This window comes from Barbus barbus (genome assembly GCF_936440315.1).
Source record: "Barbus barbus genome assembly, chromosome: 1".
In the NCBI taxonomy this organism is placed as follows: Eukaryota; Metazoa; Chordata; class Actinopteri; order Cypriniformes; family Cyprinidae; genus Barbus; species Barbus barbus.
The window spans coordinates 29,840,721-29,862,506 of NC_136729.1; the positions used below are offsets into that span (position 1 = coordinate 29,840,721).

Below are 21,786 nucleotides of genomic sequence, written 5' to 3' on the forward strand. Positions count from 1 at the left end.
AGCAGCTACAACTGGAAGCTCAGGAACGACGGGAAGAACCCGATGAGGTGAGCCAAGGCGCTGAGGAGGAAATCAAAAGGCTAAGAGAAAACCTAGCAGCTACTAACAAAGAAATGCAACAAGTCAAGGCAGACTACGCTGATCGGTCCGAAAAGCTACAGTATGCGGAACAGCTGCTGGAGAAAGCAAAGGCTGACTTCAGGGACAAGAACGGCAGAATCAAAGCCCTTGAAGCTCACCTGGATGAGTCAAGAAACGAGGTTAGCCATCTAACATATCAGCTAGACTATGTCAAAGAAGAAGCTGATAGTTTCCAAGAGGAACTCAAGCATGCTTATGAACTGCGCCGTGAGCCATCAAGGACACGAGACGCACCGACCTCACCCCTGCCAAGCAGGACTGGGTCACCTGTTCCTGGACTGACACGTGAGAAAAAGATGGAGGACGTGGAACGGAAACCTTCACCACCTGCCTCTAGAGAACTTTACCTCACTCTACCTCAGCCAAAAGAATCTGCGGCAGCCAGCCACAGATCATCGCACGGCTTGGACCTAAAAGACCTTGACAAGCTCGCCAGGAACATTGGCAAATTCACCCGAGTGTGCCAAATAGCCAAAATGTCCAAGCGTATCTCCAAGACATCGATTTCCATCTGGAAATGCGACCTAACGTTACGTACAAAGATAGACTCTATTTGCTCCGAACAACATCCAGTTCTGAAGTTCGCAGATTCCTGGACAAGCAGCCTGCTTACACAAAGACGGATTACCAACTGCTCCGAGAAGCCCTCATTAAAGAGTCCGAACAAGGCCTAGTGGCTGCCCTGGAGACAAGACAAGGACGTCACGAACCTCCTCAAGCTTACTACAGCCGACTCAGACGAGCATACTTTGGAACTCATAACGAACCTGACATGGAAGACGAACTAAACTTCAAAACTCTCTTCCTAAGGAACCTTCACCCCGGCGTAAGCCACCATCTTGGCGTTCTCGCATGCCCACGAACAATGATTGCTCAGCAGTTGCGAGATTTGGCGCAGAAAGCCTACAGCAAATAGAAGATGGCCTCGGAAAAGAGCGGCAAAAGCCCAGCAGTTCTTGACTTCAACACTAACAGTCAAGGCCTGGCTCTAGAGGGCGCCCAACGCCAAGACAGTGCCAAGCCGCCACCCAGAGAGTGGAATGCACCCCCGTCCAACAAAGAACGAGACTCCCACGCTGACACCAGATCTAAACAACGGTATGAACGCTGGGATGGATCGCGTGGACGTCAACGCTCACCTGGACGGCATTGGGAAAAGACATGGGACCAGCCAAGGCCTCATGAGAGTCAATGGGAAAGATCGTGGAACCAGCCAAGCTCGTTTGGAAACTCAAGAGGAAAAAACTCATGGGAATCCAACGGAAACGCCAAGGGAAAACGACAAAGTCACCCTGGAGCGACTAGCCCAAGGAATCGACGAAAGAATTCACAAAGATTCCAAGATGACCGAGCTCAAACTGAATCCACGCAAGAACAAAAGTCACCACCGTGTTTCGACTCACAAAAACTAATGGAAATGATGATGAAAGAATTCTTCCAACGGAAAGAGGAAGATCGGAGATGGGAAAAGAAAGAGAAACCAGATTCAGCCTGACTAGCGGCCGGACGAGAAGGCAGCGACCAGCTGGCCCAACCAGCCATGGAGAACAACACTCCTTCATCTCACTCTCAGAGAACCGCAGTCACAATAACTTCAGATGGACACGAAACCCCACCTGAAAACCCCGCAACAGATTTCGACACTAACTCAACACTCAAACCTCTAGATCACAGCAGCGTCCAACAAACACCTGCGGATGAAACCACTCAAGTTCCTGAAAGTGCTGTCTTGGTCGTCTGCCACTCCTCCGAAGAACACCACATCAGCCCTGATATCCTAACCGTTTCCTCCCAAAATCCAGTCCCTCAACTCCTAGGCGATCACATTGAGAAAGGTATAGCGAAAAAGTTTTACCTCTCCATCATCATTGAACGACACATCAGAGTCGAAGCCCTTCTTGACACGGGAGCCGACATCACTCTAATGTCCACCGAGCTCCTCGAAAAGGTCGAGGAAAGAACAAAGGGGACTAACAGAACCCTCAGACTCCAGAGGTGTGAGCTGGACCTCCAAGCCTATTCCCACACGGGTCTCCAACTGAAACATGTGGCCCCAATCCACCTAACGGTTGGATCAATGGATCTCGTCCATCCAGTATACGTCTCACCACTCAAGACGTATCCACTTCTCATTGGGAAAGATCTGCTTAATCGCTTCGAACCGCTGATAGACTTCAAGCACCTAAAGATGTGGACACAAGTCCGCGAGCCTCTGCCCTGCCAGTCATTAGACTCCAACGAGTCGCAGTGTCAAGTCACAGACACCACCCTCAATCCAGCGACTGATGATGCAGTAGCAAATCCTGTACCTGGATCAAGCACAAGCAGCAAAGACCAGGACCCTCTCCTATGCTCACTGCAGGAGCCTGAATCAAACATAGGCCCCCTTCGAGTCATGACTGCAATAGATGTTCAAGGCACATCAGTGTCCGACGCGGCACTAGCCCTGTGGGCAGAGAACTCAGCCATCAGCCTGAAGCTATTCAGCACAGTGAAGCAAAGACATCAGAGCCTACCACATGTCGCTAAGCACAGCTGCTTCCCTCTCAGTCCCTGGTCGACAACCATGGCCACCTCCAAGATCATCTGTGCTCTGGACATACGATGGAACAACAGACATCTGAGTCACTACTTCCTCGTCATTCCAGATCTACCGCATGACATCTATATTGGAGCGGATATCATGGTCCGGCTCAATGCTTACATTGATACTGTGAACGACATCATATGGGCTCCTCTGTCACACCAACTGACAACTGCAGTCAACCTCAAGAACCTCCAATCTGGTCAAACCATGCCCGATGCATGCGCTATGATCACGGAGCAAGAAGCCATAATACCTGCCTACAGCAAGAGTGTCAGCGTCCGCCTCAACATGCGACCTGGCCAAACTCTCAACAGTAAGCTAAGCTTCTTCCAACCTTCCAGGACCTGCCTGAAACTAGGACTGACCCTGGAAGCCACACCTCTCATCGAAGTGTCATCTCGCGCTGTGTATGTGTTATTCAACAACTGTACGGCCCAAGACATCCACGTTCCCAAAGCCAATCACCTGGGATGGCTCATCAGCCAGACATTCCACGACTTTGAACTGATGGTACCTGTCATAGGCCCTATACCAGCACATCTAATGCCAGACGAATACGAATACGACGACACCGTAACGTTCACAAAACCTCATGGAATCATTCCCATCACTTCCATTCTGCCGGTGTCCAGAGAAAGCGTCTGTCGATCAGAACTAACAGATGACACTCATCTCGCTGTCTATGCTGTCTCAACACAGCCTGCGACGGAATCACCTCCACAGGTGAACACCGGGGTCCAACGCCCCTCAAATGACTTAACTGCAGAAGAACCCTACACCGGGTTCAACGCACAAATTCAGCAGATCCTGAGTGAGGCGGATGCCCTTCACAACGAAGTGGATCACCAAGGACTCAAAGACGTTCTGCACAAATACAAAGACTCCTTCGCAAAGGATTCCCTGGATTGCGGGCTGACCAACATCCACACGGTGCGCATCCCGACAAACCCAAATGCGCCACCCACATTTGTGCGACAATACAAGATTCCAATAGCATCATATGAGCCAGTGCAATAAATTGTTGACTCCATGCTGGAAAAGGGGGTCATCCGGCCCTGTAACAGCACATACTCTGCCCACGATATGGCCAGTCCTAAAACCTAATGGCAAATGGCGGCCCACCATCGACTATCGCAAGTTGAATCAACAAGTACCACTGTCACGATGGCCTATGACCCAATTGGATCAAGAAATCCCAAAAATCAAAGGCTCGACGATCCTGTCAACACTGGACGTCGCCTCCGGGTTCTGGACGATCCCTGTCCACCCCGATGACCAACACAAGCTAGCATTCACCTTTGGCAATCGACAGTACACCTTCACACGGTGTCCCTTCGGCTATGCCAACTCACCAGCTGAATTCATCTTTCTAAACAAAGCATGCCCTGATGCCAGAGCTAGAGGCAACCTTGTTTATGTAGATGATATTTTGATGAAAAGTTCAAGTGTGGAAGACCACATCAAGGAAACTGATCACGTCCTAAACCAGCTGACAATGGCAGGAAACCAGCTTCACAAAGGACAGTGGTGCAAAACCAAGGTGAACTACGTCGGACTGCTTGTCGGAAGAAACGGCATCGAGCCACAGTCTAACCGCACCCAAGCAATCCAAGGCATAAAAGTGCCGACTAACATCTCTGAGCTGCGAAGCTTTCTGGGAGTGTGCAATTACTCGCGACAGTTCATCGAAGACTACGCTGACATTGCCCGACCACTAACCTCCCTCCTGAAAAAGGATGAACCCTTCGTCTGGACGGAAGCCCAGGACACCGCGATAAGCCAGCTCAAACAGCGCCTGTGCTCTGCCCCGTGTCTAGCTTACCCAGACCCTGGAAAAGAATTCTACCGGGATGCTGGATTCTCCAATCATTGCCTCAGCGCAGGCCTATACCAGCTCCATGACAAAGACAAGCGAGTGGTCGCTTATGCCCCCAGAATGCAAGTAGTCAGACTGCGAAAAAGCTTTGCTTTGCACTGTGTGGGCTATCCAGCATTTCTCAAATTACATCGGTGCACAGAAAGTCATCATCGAGACTTGTCACCAGCCGGTCACCTTCCTTAACAGTCAACGCATCAGAGACAGCGTGGTGACCAACGCACGTATAGCTACCTGGCTAATGACACTCCAAGGACGGGACGTTGAGGCACGATACGCCCAAAACTACAAATCATCATTGGGCAACGGGCTAGCAGCCTGCAAAAATTGTTCAACGGACACGCTGCACAAACCAGCGGAACCTAAAGAACCACCACAACCTCAACTGACGAATCACAGGTACTTCGAGGAGAATGTGTGTGAAGGAATGCCCACAGCATATGTTGATGGCTGCTCCTACAACCACAAGGGCAATTTACAAGCTGGAGCGGGAGTGGTCTGGCTCAACAACGACCCTTGCCCACCGCAAACAATTCAACTTAGGCCCTCGCTCATCACAATATGCTGAAATAGCAGCCATCCTCATTACACTGCAAATGGCCGCATCCCACAACATTAAAGAACTCATCTGTACCGATTCAAACTACGACCGTCTCAGCTTCACCTGCCATTTAGCGGGATGGAAACAGAATGGATTCAAGACAGCTAACAACAAGCCTGTCAAGCACCAGGAACTCTTCCAAGCAGGCGATGCCATTGTCACTGAACGTGACATAATCGTTTATTGGAAAAAGGTTCGAGGTCATTCACGTCAACCAGGACAAGACAAAGACTTCAATGACCAAACCGATGCCCTCGCCAAGGCAGGAGCATTACGGAGAGTCCTGGACATTTCAATCCCTCCCACCCAACCCATTGGTGGCAGCCATAACCCGCCGCCAGCACGCCACTGGCGTTCATACCCCCACCTCCTCCCTCGTTACCCTATCACCTAAGTTCGCTGCTGACGATCTGCTCACCCTCCAAACAGCGGATCACACTCTGCGAACTATGGCAGCTCACATAGCCGATCCATTATCTCATCCTATTTCCACTTCCGACCTTACTGCTTCCTCCGAGCTCCGCACGCTCCACTCAATCAAGCACATCTGAGAGACAGTGTTCTCACATATGTCCCTGAGCCGCTCACTGCGCCAAAGCTCGTAGTGCCTCACGGCCAAAGGGGGATTTTGCTGACACACGCACACGATGCACCATGCGCTGGACACCACGGTGCCAAGGCCACATACGAAACACTCAAGCAAGTAGCATACTGGCCTGGCATGCAGCAGGACATAGCGGAATATGTAAAAGGATGCCTGGTGTGTTGCCAGTTCCAACCGGCAAACCCAAACCACCGAGCCCCACTGCAAAGAAAGGGAATGACTTTCCCATGGTCGGACCTCCAAATAGACTGGGTAGGACCCCTGCCGCGGTCAACACGGGGTAACAAATACTTCCTTACCGTGGTCTGCGAATTCACAAAGTGGATAGAATGTCTCCCAGCTCCCAACGATACAGCAGAAACAACAGCCTGCCTGTTAATGAACCACATCTTCTCAAGATTTGGACTGCCTTTAAGGGTCAACTCTGACCGTGGAACCCACTTCAATGCTGCAATCATGCAGGAAGTGTGGAAACTCCTGGGCATACAGGCCAAGCTCCACATAAGTTTCCAACCAATGTCCTCGGGTCAAGTGGAACGGGCCAATCGGACAATGGTCAGCATGTTAAAGAAGTATGTGTCTGCCTATCAAAACTATTGGGATATCAAACTTCCGCTGGTGTTGATGGCCACTCGAGCCACCCCTCACCGGTCCACCGGAGTACCCCCGTTCAACATTGATGACAGGGAGAAACATGACGCTACCGCTGCATCTGCTGTACCAACCCGGTGACCTGAACCTTGTCACCGCCTACACCACTCACCAGTACCTGGAAGAGTTGCATCAACACCTGAGAGCGACTTTTGCCTTCGCGCAACAGCAACTGCAAGGAAGCGCTGAAGGTCGTAAAGCCTACTACGACCAAAAGGCCTCTCACCAAGAGCTCAGTGTCGGAGACAAAGTGTGGTACTACAGCTTTGCTCAACCAAAGCAGAACACGTCCCATCGCCTGTCAAAGAAGTTCTTACCTCACTGGACAGGACCCCATGAGATAGTAGACAAGCTCTCACCTGTCGCCTACCGAATCAAAATCAGCCAAGGGCGCAGCGAGTCAGTACTTCGATGGGTCCATCGAAACCAGATAAAGAGGCACCAGAGCTCCAGCTGACTGGCAAAGTGGGAAGATCAAACCCACTGACACAGACCCTACACCACACTAACATAACTTCTGTTGTTTAGGAAACATATAGCGACCTCGCTCAAACACAACGCATACACTCTCTCCTCAGCTGCACTACTAGGGCCAACCTCTAGTAGAGAGGTGTTACTCCACACATGTGACACTCGTTTGCGGCCTCACCTCATTCGGTGTCCTTGTGTCTTTTTGTGTATCTCTTTTGTTCGTCGTGTCTCTTTTATGTTTTCCCTTTTTCCTTTTCTCAATCCAATTTCTCTTCTCCTCTAGTCCCCTCATCAGGGAACTCCCTTTACAAATTCCTTAAATCCAGGTCCCGAAATTGAGATTGACTCCCTTTAATAAGTCGTTGTAACTCGTTGTGAGAACCGTGGTCAACCGATCCAGGTGACCGGGCCATTCTCCTCAGTTTAACCATTATCGACGCTAATAACATTTACCGGCTCAAAGATGTGGTGAATGTGGGATTTTGGCAAGGGAACACCTTTGTCAAAATCCACACTCCTGAAGTCGTTGCATATCACGATAACAACGAACAGTTGTATCTGGCCCCAAACCTAAAGATGTGTACGCTCACGAAGGACATTCACTTCCTTTGCCCGAGTAAGCCTTTTGTCCGCGATAATACTGAGGGCATCTGCGGCCTAGAATCCATAAGGCCCGACACTAGCTGCCCCACCGAAGCGACACCACGTTCTCAAGTTGAGGTAACGCAAGCCGAAATTATCGGAAACCGATGGCTGGTCAACACCCCAGCGCGAACGGCTACCCTCACATACGATCAACACGACACCGCCACACGCATTATCCTACCAAACCAAACTCTATGGATCACGGTCCCTAAGGGCTCGATCCTCCATATTGATGATTTGGCGTTGTACCACCTTACCGACGACGAGTATCAGGCTGAAATCGAAATCTCACCTTTCTTCAAACAGCACTCCTTCACCCTCGATCCAGAACTGGAAGAAAGGATCAGGGAGGAAGGAACACAGCTGATTGATTTAACTCCTGTTGATACAGCTTTAGAAGCTATCGCTCGCCTTCCGCCCGCTGGCGCCAATTATTCGGTCTTGGTCTGCCGCTGACACAGCGCTTTGCATCTCTACTATTGTAGGATATGTTGTGACTTTGACCCTGGCCTTCCTCCTACACAAACGAGTGAACGTCGTTCAAGAGTCTTTCAACAAATGCACGTCAGGCGTCCCGTGCATTTTCCGACGTGATAAAACTGACCAAGAACCCGAACCGGAGAACTCAACCAACCTGATTGAGATCACGCCTATACCACCTCGTCGAACCCCGGACAACTAAACCAATCAAAATAACCCCACTTCCAATAACCCAGTTGTCTTCTCAAGTTTCTAACCTGTTCACTCCAAAATTACCCTGCACCAGGATTCAGTCAGTGATGGAGATGTTGTTTGTGCCGTGTGTGTGCCTGTTCTCCCTGCTTCTTGTTCCAGTGCCCGCCGACGTTCACAACGGGAACCTCACCGAGCCAAGGGGGAATATGTAAGAAGTGGTTTTAAGTCTGAACGCACACATCTAACAACAGATACATCCTGACGCCGTATGGAATGGACATCTTTTTCTCCTGGGCCATAAAACCAGGATCTAACGAAGAAAATTCCCGTTTGGTCATTTTGAAAGAAAACAGAACTCATATTGCCGGATTCTAATTTACGCGGCGCCAGAGACTCCCCTGAATCTGACTCCATTGAGCGCAGTAATTCATGAAAAAATGTCTGGAAGAAGGTTTTACAGCAAACTAAAGACAACTCCCAACTTTCCAAGAGAAGTGACCTTACGACCTCGCAACTATCAGCACCTCCCAGGAATGCGCCGTCTGCTCCGCTACTAGAAACAGAGCACAATGCTTTGTGCAAAGATTTTTAAGGGACAAATTATACTGAGTTTCTGCTATTGAAACAATATACTCGAAAAAAAGAAACACTATATACAATATATCTATACATGTATGAAGGATGTGTTTTTGTGACATGAAAGCTTGGTGTGTTATTTTGAAACTCATGGCATTGTTGTAATCTTTCAATGCATAAAGTTTACCTGATGACGAGTTGTCAGTTCACATGCTCGATGCGATTATGTAGAACTCAGGATCGTTTAATCAATGCATTTAACCGAGTAATATCATTTGCATTCATATGTATTTTTTTGGCTATGCAAAGTTACATGGTGTTTGGTTTCGTTAGAAAGCTAATCTCATGAATAATATTATGATGAATGAGAATGATCTGTTTTTCATCAATGCATGATTACAATATGAATAGAAGTTTGCTTTTTATAAGTATCTGATGTGATAAAATAACTAAACAAAAGAAGGCATGCCCAACATGTATCTGTGCAGGGCGGGGCTCCGCCCCACAGAAACACTTGCGATTGGATCAAACGCCCCACAGAAACACTTGCGATTGGATCAAACGCCCCGCAGGAAAGAATCCGATTGGATCAAGCGCCCGTTAAAACAGATGCACAACTGTGAAAAAACGGGTTGGAGTTGAAAACTGAAAAGGAGGCTCACGCACGCCTCACTCGTCTCTCGTTCTGCTCACGCTGCAAAGCGCTTCTGGCCTCTAACATCACGGCAGGGCATTGCAACAGCGATCAAAGTTAAACTTCAAAGAAACCAACACCAGACGCTAAGAAAGACTTCCTGAGAGTGTTGTTCGGTCATCACGAAGCCATCCAACCACTGAAGAGTAATCCAGTGACGACGAACCACGAGCAGCCAATCCGCGCACGGTCCGTCGCAGACCCGGACAGAACTGAACTCGTTTGAAACACAGACAGTAAGATAACATCCCTTGAATCTACTGGAAACTGGTGATATATCTATCTGTTAAGAGTAAAGAGAAAATAATTATCTCTCTATGAGTGTCCCTCAGGTTGAAACGAGCATTAAGTGAGAGCCTAAGACTCTCTCTTCAGATCAGAACAATTCATTGCAACGAATGTATGTGTTTGTCTTTTGTTTTGTGTTGTCTAGTCAAGTAGTGTGTTAGAGTAGTGAATAAACATTGATTTTATTAAGAAATCTCTTGTCCGTGCTATGTGATTTTGCATATCATAATTATTTGCCCAAGATCGCGTTTACCTACGCTCAGCTAAGAAATAGATAACTAAGTTAACTATTTGGTTATTTTAATCGTTGGCCACGAATGAAATAAACAAAGTGTTAAGAGATAACTTGCTGTTATTAATGCTTGCTGGACAAGTCGTTAACAAGGCATAAGTTGGACATTCTGATTAATATCAATTAATCATATGAAAATTGAATCTTAAGAGTGATTCCCTAAAAGCTAAAATAAATAATAAAAATAATAATGTGGGATATTAATTAATATTCCTACACTCTCTTTTTCTCACCTCAGATCCGCTGTCTGCCATCCGTCCCTCTCTCATTCTCTCCATATGTTCTCCATCTCACCTCACACTGATTACACTCACATATGGCCTTATCTGCTACTTATCCACATTTGCCAACACATCAGTGAACCGATCAAGAGCACAAGCTCTCTTATGAACGTATGCTCGGCACGTAGGCAGATCTGTGAGTTCATTAAAGCTCTAAATGTGTATACCCCACTGTAATCATTCTCTCAGGTGAATGACAAATAAGCCTTTACTGATATAATGAGTGCCTTCATTAACCCCTAATGAGCTAATACGGCTGCACACACATGCCACCAGCGCAGCAAATTTATGGCACATATACACAAACAACCAGAAATAATGTGGTATTTTTATCTTCTTCTTTATGTTTAGATTGTTAGATGATAGCAGATCTCCCCAGAGTAAGAAAATGTTACAGCAATAAAACTTTTTTTATTAGAAACACTAAATCCTGCCGGAGAGATGCGAAGGAGTCTCTTCATCTCTTTCTGTCTAAAATAAACATATTATCACCCCTTTTTTTCATTCCACTCTCTCTATGTGTAGCCCTACTGGGAGAAGAGAGAAGATGTTCCAGAGGTTCAGCTTGTGATATGAAAGAATGATGTAGAAACTGAAGCGGTGTTCTGTCTGCACATTCGCAATACCCTTCTCTTGCCTCTCGACCTGTGGTGAGGGTGTGTGTAGGTTACCTATGGCCATGAAGTCCTCTGGCTCCCACGGCTGAAGCTGGGAGAGGGGTCCGCTGTAGAGCAGCAAGCCATCTGCCACCTCTGTGATGAACTCCAGCGAGAGGTGGCTCTCGAAGCATGGCCTTATAGGGGGAAACCATGCATAGCCGTTGCCATGGAAACTGTGTTTTGTCTGCTGGCACTCGGGTCCCTCAAACTGAGCCGGGCACTGGCATCTATGGTATGCACACAAGAAATCAAAAGCTCTTATTAAAAACGGTATGAGATTTGGGTTTTGTACACATGCTACTGGAATTACCTGGACCCGAAAGAAAAAAAAAACAACACAAAGACAAAAAGGTTTGTGGTAGTCATACATTGTGGTATTACACAGCCCTGAATTGTACTGCTCACATATGTGACCCTGGACCTCAAAACCAGTCTTAAGTCGATGGGGTATACTTGTAGCAATAGCCCAAAATATATTGTATATTTACAATATATATTTTGCTATATTTCTGACGTGCTCAACTCACTTGTATATATTGTATAAATTATAGATTTTTTCTTTTATACCAAAAATCATTAGGATATTATGTAAAGATCATGTTCCATGCAGATATTTTCTAAATTTCCTACTGTAAATATATCAAAACTTAATTTTTGATTAGTAATATGCATTGCTAAGAACTTCATTTGGCCAGCTTTAAAGGTAATTTTTTTTTGCATCCTCAGATTCCAGATTTTCAAATAGTTGTATCTCGGCCAAATATTGTCCTATCCTAACAAACCATACATCAATGGAACACTTATTTGTTCAGCTTTCAGATGATGTATAAATCTTAATTTCGAAAAACTGACCCTTATGACTGTTTTTGTGGTCCAGGGTCACATATATGCCTGTACCAGGAACATTTTATTTGAAATGTAGATTCTTCTATACTTGAAGTTAGGCAAGTCAAGTTTATTTATAATATAGCACATTTTAGACAGTGATCATTCAGTGAGCTTTTACATAGACAATATAATGATAATGACAGTTTTACCATTTATTGCACACGTTGTTATTATTCATGTTATTTCCCTATGACTCTTAATAAACCGGAAGTCTTGCCCATAGGCTTACTTCCGCGTTAAAGAAAAAGGTGGATAAAACACAAAATAATGTCAGTGGGGTTCCAAACAACATTGGATGCCACTGACTTTTATATGACTTTTCACAGAATAAAGCAAGTCATACAGGTTTTTGAATGACATGAGGGTGAGTAAATGATGACAATTTTCATTTCTGGGTGAACTATCCTATTAAGTCTAGACTGAAGACCCAGGTAAGTCAAACTTACAAATTAGATTTTCCTCAAAGCTTTGTATCCCACTCCCACCTCATCTCGCTTACTGAGTGATGCAACCTGTCAAATAGGGCCGCAACAAACCATTATTTTGATAATCGATTAATCTAACGATTATTAGACTGATTAATCGACTAATCAACGATTATTCCACTGATTAATCAGTAGACTTTGATTGATTATTCAGCTTTTGCAATTAATTAAAATAGTAAGTTATACATATTCGAACATAAATAAAGGTCACATCAGCTTTAGAAAAGCATGTTATGTAATTACAATTATTATACAATTAATTGGTAACACTTTACAATAAGGTTCATTAGTTAACATTAGTTAACATGAACTAAAAATGAACAATACTTCTACAGCATTTATTAATCTTAGTTAATGTTGATTTCAATATTTAATTTATTTAATAGTTGATTGCAAGTTGTGTTTTTTAACATTGGCAAATGCACTGTGAACTAACATGAACAAACAATGAACAACTGTATTTTTATTAACCAACAGTAACAAAGATTAATAAATAAATGTAATAAATGCATTGTTTATTGTTCATTCATGTTACTTAATACATAAACTAATGTTAACAAATGATACCTTATTGTAAAGCATTACCAATTCATTATACAAACAGATGTATTTGGCACACAAAATGAGATGACAGACAGAGACACTCTCTCACCATTTAATTAGCTACATGAAAAAGTAACTGATTGACACATTATTCTGCCTAACATTTCCTTTTGTAAGTCATATAGATAAGAAACAAAATAAAGGTGAGTGATAAGACGCTTTGGATAAACTATTATATTCACAACATAACATACCTTATAGTATTATGATAACCAAAATAGTCATTAGCTAGATCAAGCTTTGATCTTTGTGAACCAAACTATCACTTTAATTAAATTATTTTTTTCCCACTAATACAAATATTTTATCATTAACTAGCTCCACACTGGAGAGCTGCTTTATAACAGAAAATCAAGTTGTAATTCTAACTGAAAGCGATACTGACTCTGGTTTTTATGTTTAATACCGTAAAGCTGCTTGAATTAAAGGGGACCTATTATGCAAAAATTACTTTTATAAGCTGTTTGAACACAGTTGTGTGGCCGCAGTGTGTGAAAACAACCAGCCTATAATGTTAAAAATCCACAAACTAATTTTTGTATAAAACCAAAAAATCATGAACAGTCTCTCCAAACGAGCTGTTTCAGATTCTCCCTCTGTGCACATCACCGAAGGGAAAAACTTCCGTCCATTTGTGATTCACTCTGCCCTATTAGCATAAACACAGCCCTGAGTGAGAAGCTGCGGTCCGCCATTACTGGAGAGATATACAATGTCAGCGCCAAAGAGGCTTTACAAGTGTTGTGTTTTGGGATGAACTAATGAACACAGGAGTTGCCATAATCTCCCCATATTTGAGCCGAAGACACTGTGGTTAAATTTCATTTTCGAAGGAAATATCCCGGAAAAAATCTGTAACGTCCCCTATATGTTTAGGAATTAATACCAACGCTTCGAACATCAGCTCCAGACAAAGTAAGTATCATGCGTTTGTTTTCCAAATTGCCTTTGTGAAAGAGCTTCTTGGCACTCTGTAAGGCTAATTGCTAAAGCTATCATTGTCTCTGTGTGTTTTCACTGTTGCTGCCTTCACGTGCTGCCAGAATGATCGTGAATAAGAATCTGGTAGTTAAAAGTTGCATATGAAAGCAATGTGAGTCAATCGCTTGAAGTTATCGAGCTCATAATCAGAAGTGGGACTTATAAAGTTTGTGATAGCATGAGACCACCACGCTCCTCGTCTGTGTAATTCATAAACACAAATTTATTATGCACAGTATAATCCAGCCTGGTCTCATGTTTATACTTAGGTATTAATACGTAACATTTACAAGCACAAAACGTGCATTTTTGGACGTTTTTATTGATGCTAAAACGTACAATTTAGACGTATTTCAACGTTTAAAATGTACAAATCGATACGCATTTTTAGCTAAAAAAACGTAAAAATATCTATGCATCTTTTATATCAAGATATTCGTATCAATGCATTTTTATCATTTTATCAATAAGCGATTTAGCTTTTTAGACCCCTTAACCTACCCCCAAACCTAAACCTACCCATTTAATAGCGAATATAAAATTATATAAAACGCAATTGACTGAAATATTCAGGGAAATAACCATTTTATTAACAATATAGCATTGAAAACGTTTTTATAGTCACTAATCCCACTCCTACATCTAAACCTAAACATAGCTAACTTAGATCTGTACAGTATAAGAAAAACATGACTGACAGATAAATGCAATTAACGTTACAATCATTTATTTATTGCAAAAATCTCAAAAGCACTACCAAAAGTAATCCAAATGACGATGCGTTGCAGCATGGATTCTGTATCCAGTATGGATTCTGAAGATCTGGATTACAGCGCACAAATACAATTGTTTCATTTCGTAATTATCTTTCGGTTTTGGTGTTTTTTTATAGTTCTATTGTCAGTCAAAGCATGTTGGAGAAAACTCTTTTTTGACAAATAAAGGTTAAACAATTTCAAATGTTATTTATTTTAAGGTTTAAATTGAAGTCTTGTTTAACATTACGTTGGCTTATTATTGGAAACGAGCTGGCAGCAGAAGTCAAACAACAACACGAGTAAACTATTTAATGATGCAACCAAGCATAATATGTGTACTTTAAGGCTCTATTTTGAGGATTTTCTCATTAAGGGAACCTCCCAAACATCATCCTCTATAAATCTGGAACCACACTAGACCATACAATACAAGCCGATGTTGTGCATCTCTTTGTCATCAAAAATTTCCATATGAAAGATGCACTTCATATGCATACCTATATTGGCATGACTCAAACAGTAATCAACAGCTCTTTTTCTGACAGATCAGCCCCACCTGTTGCGCACGCTCATGATTCAGCCCACAAACAGCATCATCTGCTCAGAAACATCAATGACAAATTTATTTCTTTTGGTTTGCCACCCAAGCACTGCTGTGCCCTCAGATCCCCTGCCTCAGTGCCTCTTTGGCAAGTCTAATCATAGTCTTTGAAAAATGCATGGGTCTATTGCCGTCAATCCTCCATGTGTCTGTCTTCTTGCTCTTTGTTTCTTTCTCTCTTCTAACTGTCTCCCTTGTAGCTGCAGTTCTAATTGCTGGATTGAAAGGAAAATGACATGGGATGACGGCCTCTGTGCACTTATGACAGTTGAGACAATGCAAGATAGTTAGGCAGGTCAATGCACCCAATTAAGCAATCAAATGCATCATGAGTGTTCTAATTGCATTGTGGGCTAATCAAAACTATTCCCATGTTTACTAAAACAACATGCCATAGCAGAAGACTAGGATATGTTTATAAGACTGACCGTCAAACTACATAATCTCCTGATTATCACTGGCATGTCTCGACTAGCAATTCCAGCAGCAAACAATTTGTCTGTCCACACTGAACATGAAACTGCTGCAAGATAGGACACAATTACAGATCAGACTATATTTAATGTTTAACACAGCGCTATGAGGATTTCTGATCAGTTGTATCTCACAGTGGGCGGAGCTACCTAGCATGACAAAACAGGAAGATAAACCAAAAGCAAAGAAGTAGCACTACTCATCATCAAATTGTTTTACCAAATGTATGTCACACCAGTGTTTACACTCATTTTGTTTATTTTATATTGTTTCTGTTGTCTGACTTTACACCTTTACATCTTTGGCCATACAGGTACTGATTCTCTCATTGTCTAGATTGTTTAATTTCTGATCTTCGCATCACCAAACAATACTACGCTACTGGCATATCTACAGAGGCAGCAGTCAACGAGCTTGAGGATTTGCTTTGACTTTTTTGGAAACACAGTGGGTCACATCATTTTAGCATGCTGAAAAACATCGAGGGAGGATACATAATTGAAACCTTTATGGGGCAGTCTTCATCTGAGTGACACTATCCAGGCCACATACACAATGTAAAGTTTTAGGAGTGACGACAGCATTTAAATAACGGAATGGATCCCCTAAATGAGAATTTTGTGTGTACAGAACAGAACTCACTTTCAAAACTGTGTAGAATTTCTGCAAATGCAGTTGTCACCACTGGCATTTTTCTTTAGTCAATTCAGTTTTCACTTCAATGAATTACTGAACTGTGTGTGTACAGAACATGTTTAAGCACACACTGTGAAATCACAACCAAATTTATCTGTAGTATGTACGTGGCCTAATACTCTGCTCAAAAACAACTTATTTTTACTGCCTTAGAGAAATCAGACATGCAATTAATTGTTATATTTAATACATAATCCGTATTAACCCCTTACCCAACAAGGCGTCAGAGTGTCAGTGAAACAAACCTCAAACTGCAAAGAACACCCAGATGTCGAACCAGGCTTCTGGTTACCTTATCAGCAAAGACACATGAGCACGATAAGACAGTTTTACAGCCCAAAGAAATTTTAGAGAATGAAAATAATCCTTTACCTACATTTAACCACTTGAGAAATGTATAAACTTTCATCCAGTTTTCCTATCTCGTGATTTTCCTTTTATATTGTTTGCCTATGTATTAATCCAAAGTATTTTGAATGAATGTTTTAGAACTGTAGTTAATCAAGATCAAAACGTGTAGCATGTTTGGTATCTAAGAATTGCCATTTTAATTTCCTGACTGCTTATTTACATTATATTTTGCTGAAGTACAATTCCTCACTGGCTCACTCATCTGCAGAGGATGTGACACTCTCGTGCTCTAAAAAAATCACTGATCACAAGATTATTTCCAGAAGAATGAGAAGTTCTGACGTGAAGATGATGCTGAGCTAAAAGTCTTCAAAGGACTCTTCAACACATTTCAAAAAGGGCAAGATATGCTAACATCAAACCTACTTACAGGTGATACTTACACTAAGTATCACCTATGTCTTTCACAAAGGTGCGTTATAATTAAGAAACTTATGTTTCCGTCACGCTGTCGATTTGCTGAATATCAAATACTGGCATAACTTCATGCTTTTATTCTTTGCTCTGCTTCAGCTTTAACCCTCTAGCTATTTCAAAGTGTATGTGTGTAGCATAGTTTAGTGTTTAGTGTAGTTAATAAAGTCTTTTTGTATCACACTTGAGGTTACTTGTTTTGCTCATAAGTCCTTGATCATGCTGATCATATCTACACACACTCTTGGAAAGTGTTGGATCAGTATTAGGATATTATTGTCTAAAGGCAAGAAAAAATATTCTATACTAGTTTATTGATGTGTTCACTGAAATTTTGCTGAATGAGCACTGGTCGGGCATCTAATAATTGTGTCAAGAATCTCCCAAACCAGTTACTTGATCCGAATACTTTCACTGAACATAATTAATTATGCATATTTTCCTTTTGGGCTGATTTGCTTTATCTTAATGTATAAAAGTTTATATTAGCACCAACATACTGAATGCACCTTTTACTGAATAAACATTTCCAGTACACAGCTATTTTTACTTACAAACACACACAAAAAAACAACAACAATAAAAAGTTATTTATTTTTTGTGATCCTTTCTCATAAGATGCTAAAGTTTACAGGAATCTGTCTCATAGATTTCAGATGGTCTGTCAGATAGTCATTCTCGACTCATACATCAAGTGTGTTGAGATGGATAGACGTGCGGGATGGAAGAGTGATGCACACCACAGAGAAAACTTTCCATGATAATGGCACAGATATTACATTCCTAATGTTGGCCCATTGATTACTGTCAGCCTCACAGCGAGCTGGATTTGGACAAATTTCCAGCCTGGTGTGACTAATGCTCTCCCAAGACACAAATCTAGCAAGACAGAGGAGCCAATCTGGTTGCAATAAGACAACATTTCAACCGCCTGAATCAATACAATAAAGTAACTCTGTCTGGGGAACGATACCCTTTTAAGCTAAAGTTTCATAAAGACTCACTAGAAACTATGTCAGATGACTCCTGTTTTGGCTGAGGATTGAGTAATACATAAGCCCTGCGATCTGGCGATGGAAATAGTCAGGGTTTAAGGGATGGACAATGGGGTGCATGGAGTGGGTAATTCAAAGTGGAGATCAAATTATGTGACAGGATCAATGAAAGAGGTAGTCCCACTGAAGCAAAAGAGAATATCAAAGCTGGTCTGAGGAGAGACTGAGCAAATGAGCAGAAAAATGAAAGAGCAAAATGTTTGCTGATCATGCATTTTGAGTTTCTTTGGGGCATTTCTTGCAAGCAGTTGTTTGTGAACAAAAATATTAAATAGCACACAAATCGCTATAAAGGCAGTTTGACAGTCTTTTCATTCCCTTAAGAAACAGCAGCCTTTGATAAACAGCAGTAGGGTCACAGATCTTTCTAAAGCAGAAAAGAACTGGCCTCTTTCCCATGTAATTCACTGGGGTCAATTTGAACAATATCTAAAATATTAAGAGCGTCTTTTGAGTGTGTGCTCGAGTCATGGATAAAGAGAACACCAAAGAGACAGTAAAACACTTCTTTCTTCATAGAAAAAAAGCTCAGCTCTGTTCTGCTTGATGAACTAAATCAGACCAATTTATCTCCTCGACTGAATCCTGGTCTTAATATCAGCCATGATGGCTGAACACAATCCTCTTACTCCCTCTGGTCGGTTTCACCCCTTCCCATTCGCTCATTTCCTGCCAGCGTAAACAGTATGAGGAATCCATTGGTTAGCTTGTGAGAAACCTACTACAATCTCCCTCCTGTCCTCCATTTACAAAACCAACATTAATCCTGCTCTCTGACTATCTACATGTTGCTTCTTAAATCTTGACATCCAGCCCTCAGCATGGTGATGAACACTGTGCTGGAATATGCAGCATGGATGTATCTGCATATCGGAAACAATATTTTAATAAAGTATATTTAAATTTATGTTGCTTTAGGAATGTTTATAGATATTTTTACTTGGGAAGAAAACATGTATTTTTGCAGCATCCTCCTGAACAATCTTTATCAGCTTCATTTTTGCTTTATAAATGCACATAATAGTTGGGAATTCAACATTCCACCCCAAAAAGGCAGATGATTTTGCTCATCATGCATAGGATGGCATAACACAAATCCTTTTACTTATGAGGAAAAGTTCAGACTCCAAGCATAACCATAAAACAAGATATTAAACCTATGATTTCACAAACACAGCATAAAAAACAAAATTAAGTTCCTCCTCTAACTGGGAAGCTGTCATTTATTTGTTGAATGGTGACAATCATCTAAAAAGGATGCTGCTTAATTAGACTTAAATTATGATTTAGGGTGTTTATGTTTAAATCGACTCTACTAATAGTTCTACATTTTATCATCTGTACATAATAAAGCTCAACATCCTACTTATGATAAATACAGTATATTGCAGTATCCATTTTTCCTCGCAAATCTATCTAGAATTTCCGAAATATGTTTTTGCCTTATGCTAACAGTAGCTGTGGAAATAGGATTTTTTCTTTCTTTTTGCCTTATTTTAACAGCGGTTGGGGTAATGAGATTTTCTAAAATGTTCAGTACTATTCTAACAGGGGTTTATAGTCTTTGAGTAAATGTGCTTGACATCCCGCTGATGTACATTTACAAAAGACTGTAAATCTTCTTTATCTACTTAATTCTAATGAAACACGGACATGGTACATGGACTGAATGAAAGTGACACTTAATTCCATTTGTGATATTCATGAAATACAGATAATAGAAAAAGGACCCAGAGCTAAACACTCCTGGCTGGTTGGATGTTTGATGCATGTTAATTAAAGTGTTTGTGCAAGAAAACAGTGATATTTAAAGCACTCTCCTGCTGTCTAAGTCTCTCTTGACAGAAATAACCAAGCAGTGTGAATGAGGGACCCAAAAGCAATTTCATTCTGCCAAAGCGAGATATTCGTATAGACCATGTCATATCAATGCATACGAATTCCTATTTTTCATACAAATGTCTGTTTGATAAATCGTTCCATCTGAGTGCAAACAGTTCAAATAAACATTTTTCATATAAATAGTCATATTATGACACTGAAAAACTGAAAGGTTTTGAGCACGCCTGAAGGCTGAAGACAGGAAGGTTGACGTAACACAGACGCAACATTAAGGTTGTTGCCTGCAGACATTATTAGGATTAGAGGAGGGCTTGAGGCATGAAGCGTTCTGGCCCACAAAGCCAGCTCAACACATTACATACTCGCTAGGTCTGACCACTCGCAAATCCGTAGCTTTACTTTCTTCTTTTAATGAAACCACTGAGAGCTAAATTAATTTATCCATATTTTTCAAGGTGATTAAAATGAGGCGTAAAAAGCATAGACATACTGTATGTCAGAATGGGATGCTAAGCCATTGCATGTGTAGGCGTTCTATGATATAAGACCATGTCATGCAAAAGAGATTGGAAAAATGTGTAATAGAACTGTATGTGTGTCAGTCTCCCCTGTAAAATATACAAATTTGTGCACGTGCGTGTAATGAGAGGTGGTAGTGTGGTCTCGTTAGGTGCTGAGGTAAATGGTCAACACATAAATTATACAATAGGCAAATGTGCAATTTCATTTTTTAAATGCCCCCTTTGGAAGATGTCAGGCTGGTATTTACAATATGTTCATTGCTCTGCATTTTTAATTTCCCTCAGGGAAGAAAAAATCCTCCATATCACAAGCAGCGATTAGAATACAACTCACATCTGCAACCACATCTCAGATATCATTAGGAACTTCCACATGGCAGCTGCTCTCTTGATTTGGATCTAAATCAACCCGTACATACTAAAACATTGAGCTTTATAAATCATTGTTAAGCATCCAGTAGTGCCCTAGCTAAGAGTTATACAATCTTACCGTGTGGTATTGTCAACTCGCATTATAGTCAGGGCTGACAATACATGTTGTTCATACACAAACTTTTTCCACTACTTTCTTCCCATTTGTCCCTGCCATTTTTAGGCCTATCTTTCCTGTATGGGAAAGAAATGTATGTAAATGTGATTACCAGTTTCCAATTTATGAATTTATTAAAAAAAGTTCTGGTCAATATTTTAAATGATTTAATATATAATAAAATAATGATAATAATAATAATAAAATAAAAATAAGTTTGCACCAATTTTAGTGTACAAAACGCTGACTCTAAAATAATATATATATATATATATATAAGCGCTTGAAATTCTTCATAGACTTTTAAAATTAGTTCTTGTTTGAATGATGTCAAGACTTGTTCTCATTATTTTGCTACTGATCCCTGCTTTATCTCTGACAACTCAATCCAGCTATTCTAATCAAACTTGCACATGCATTTGAAGGACTGAATTAGCTATAGTGGAATTAGCATGATTAGAACATCTGGCTCATTACATTTTAACCG

The 21,786-nt window shown here is 41.9% G+C and overlaps 1 protein-coding gene across 1 annotated transcript in view; it reads right to left on the reverse strand.

Annotated features, from left to right (window-relative positions):
- LOC306876406 (neural-cadherin-like) overlaps nt 1-21,786 on the reverse strand; it is a gene marked incomplete at both ends in the record, with an annotated part of 304,042 nt that overhangs the window by 44,984 nt on the left and 237,272 nt on the right. Inside the window, one exon of the mRNA XM_079427539.1 lies at nt 11,054-11,268. Within this exon, the coding sequence (XP_079283665.1) occupies nt 11,054-11,268 (215 nt within the window). The remainder of the gene's footprint in view (nt 1-11,053; nt 11,269-21,786) is intronic.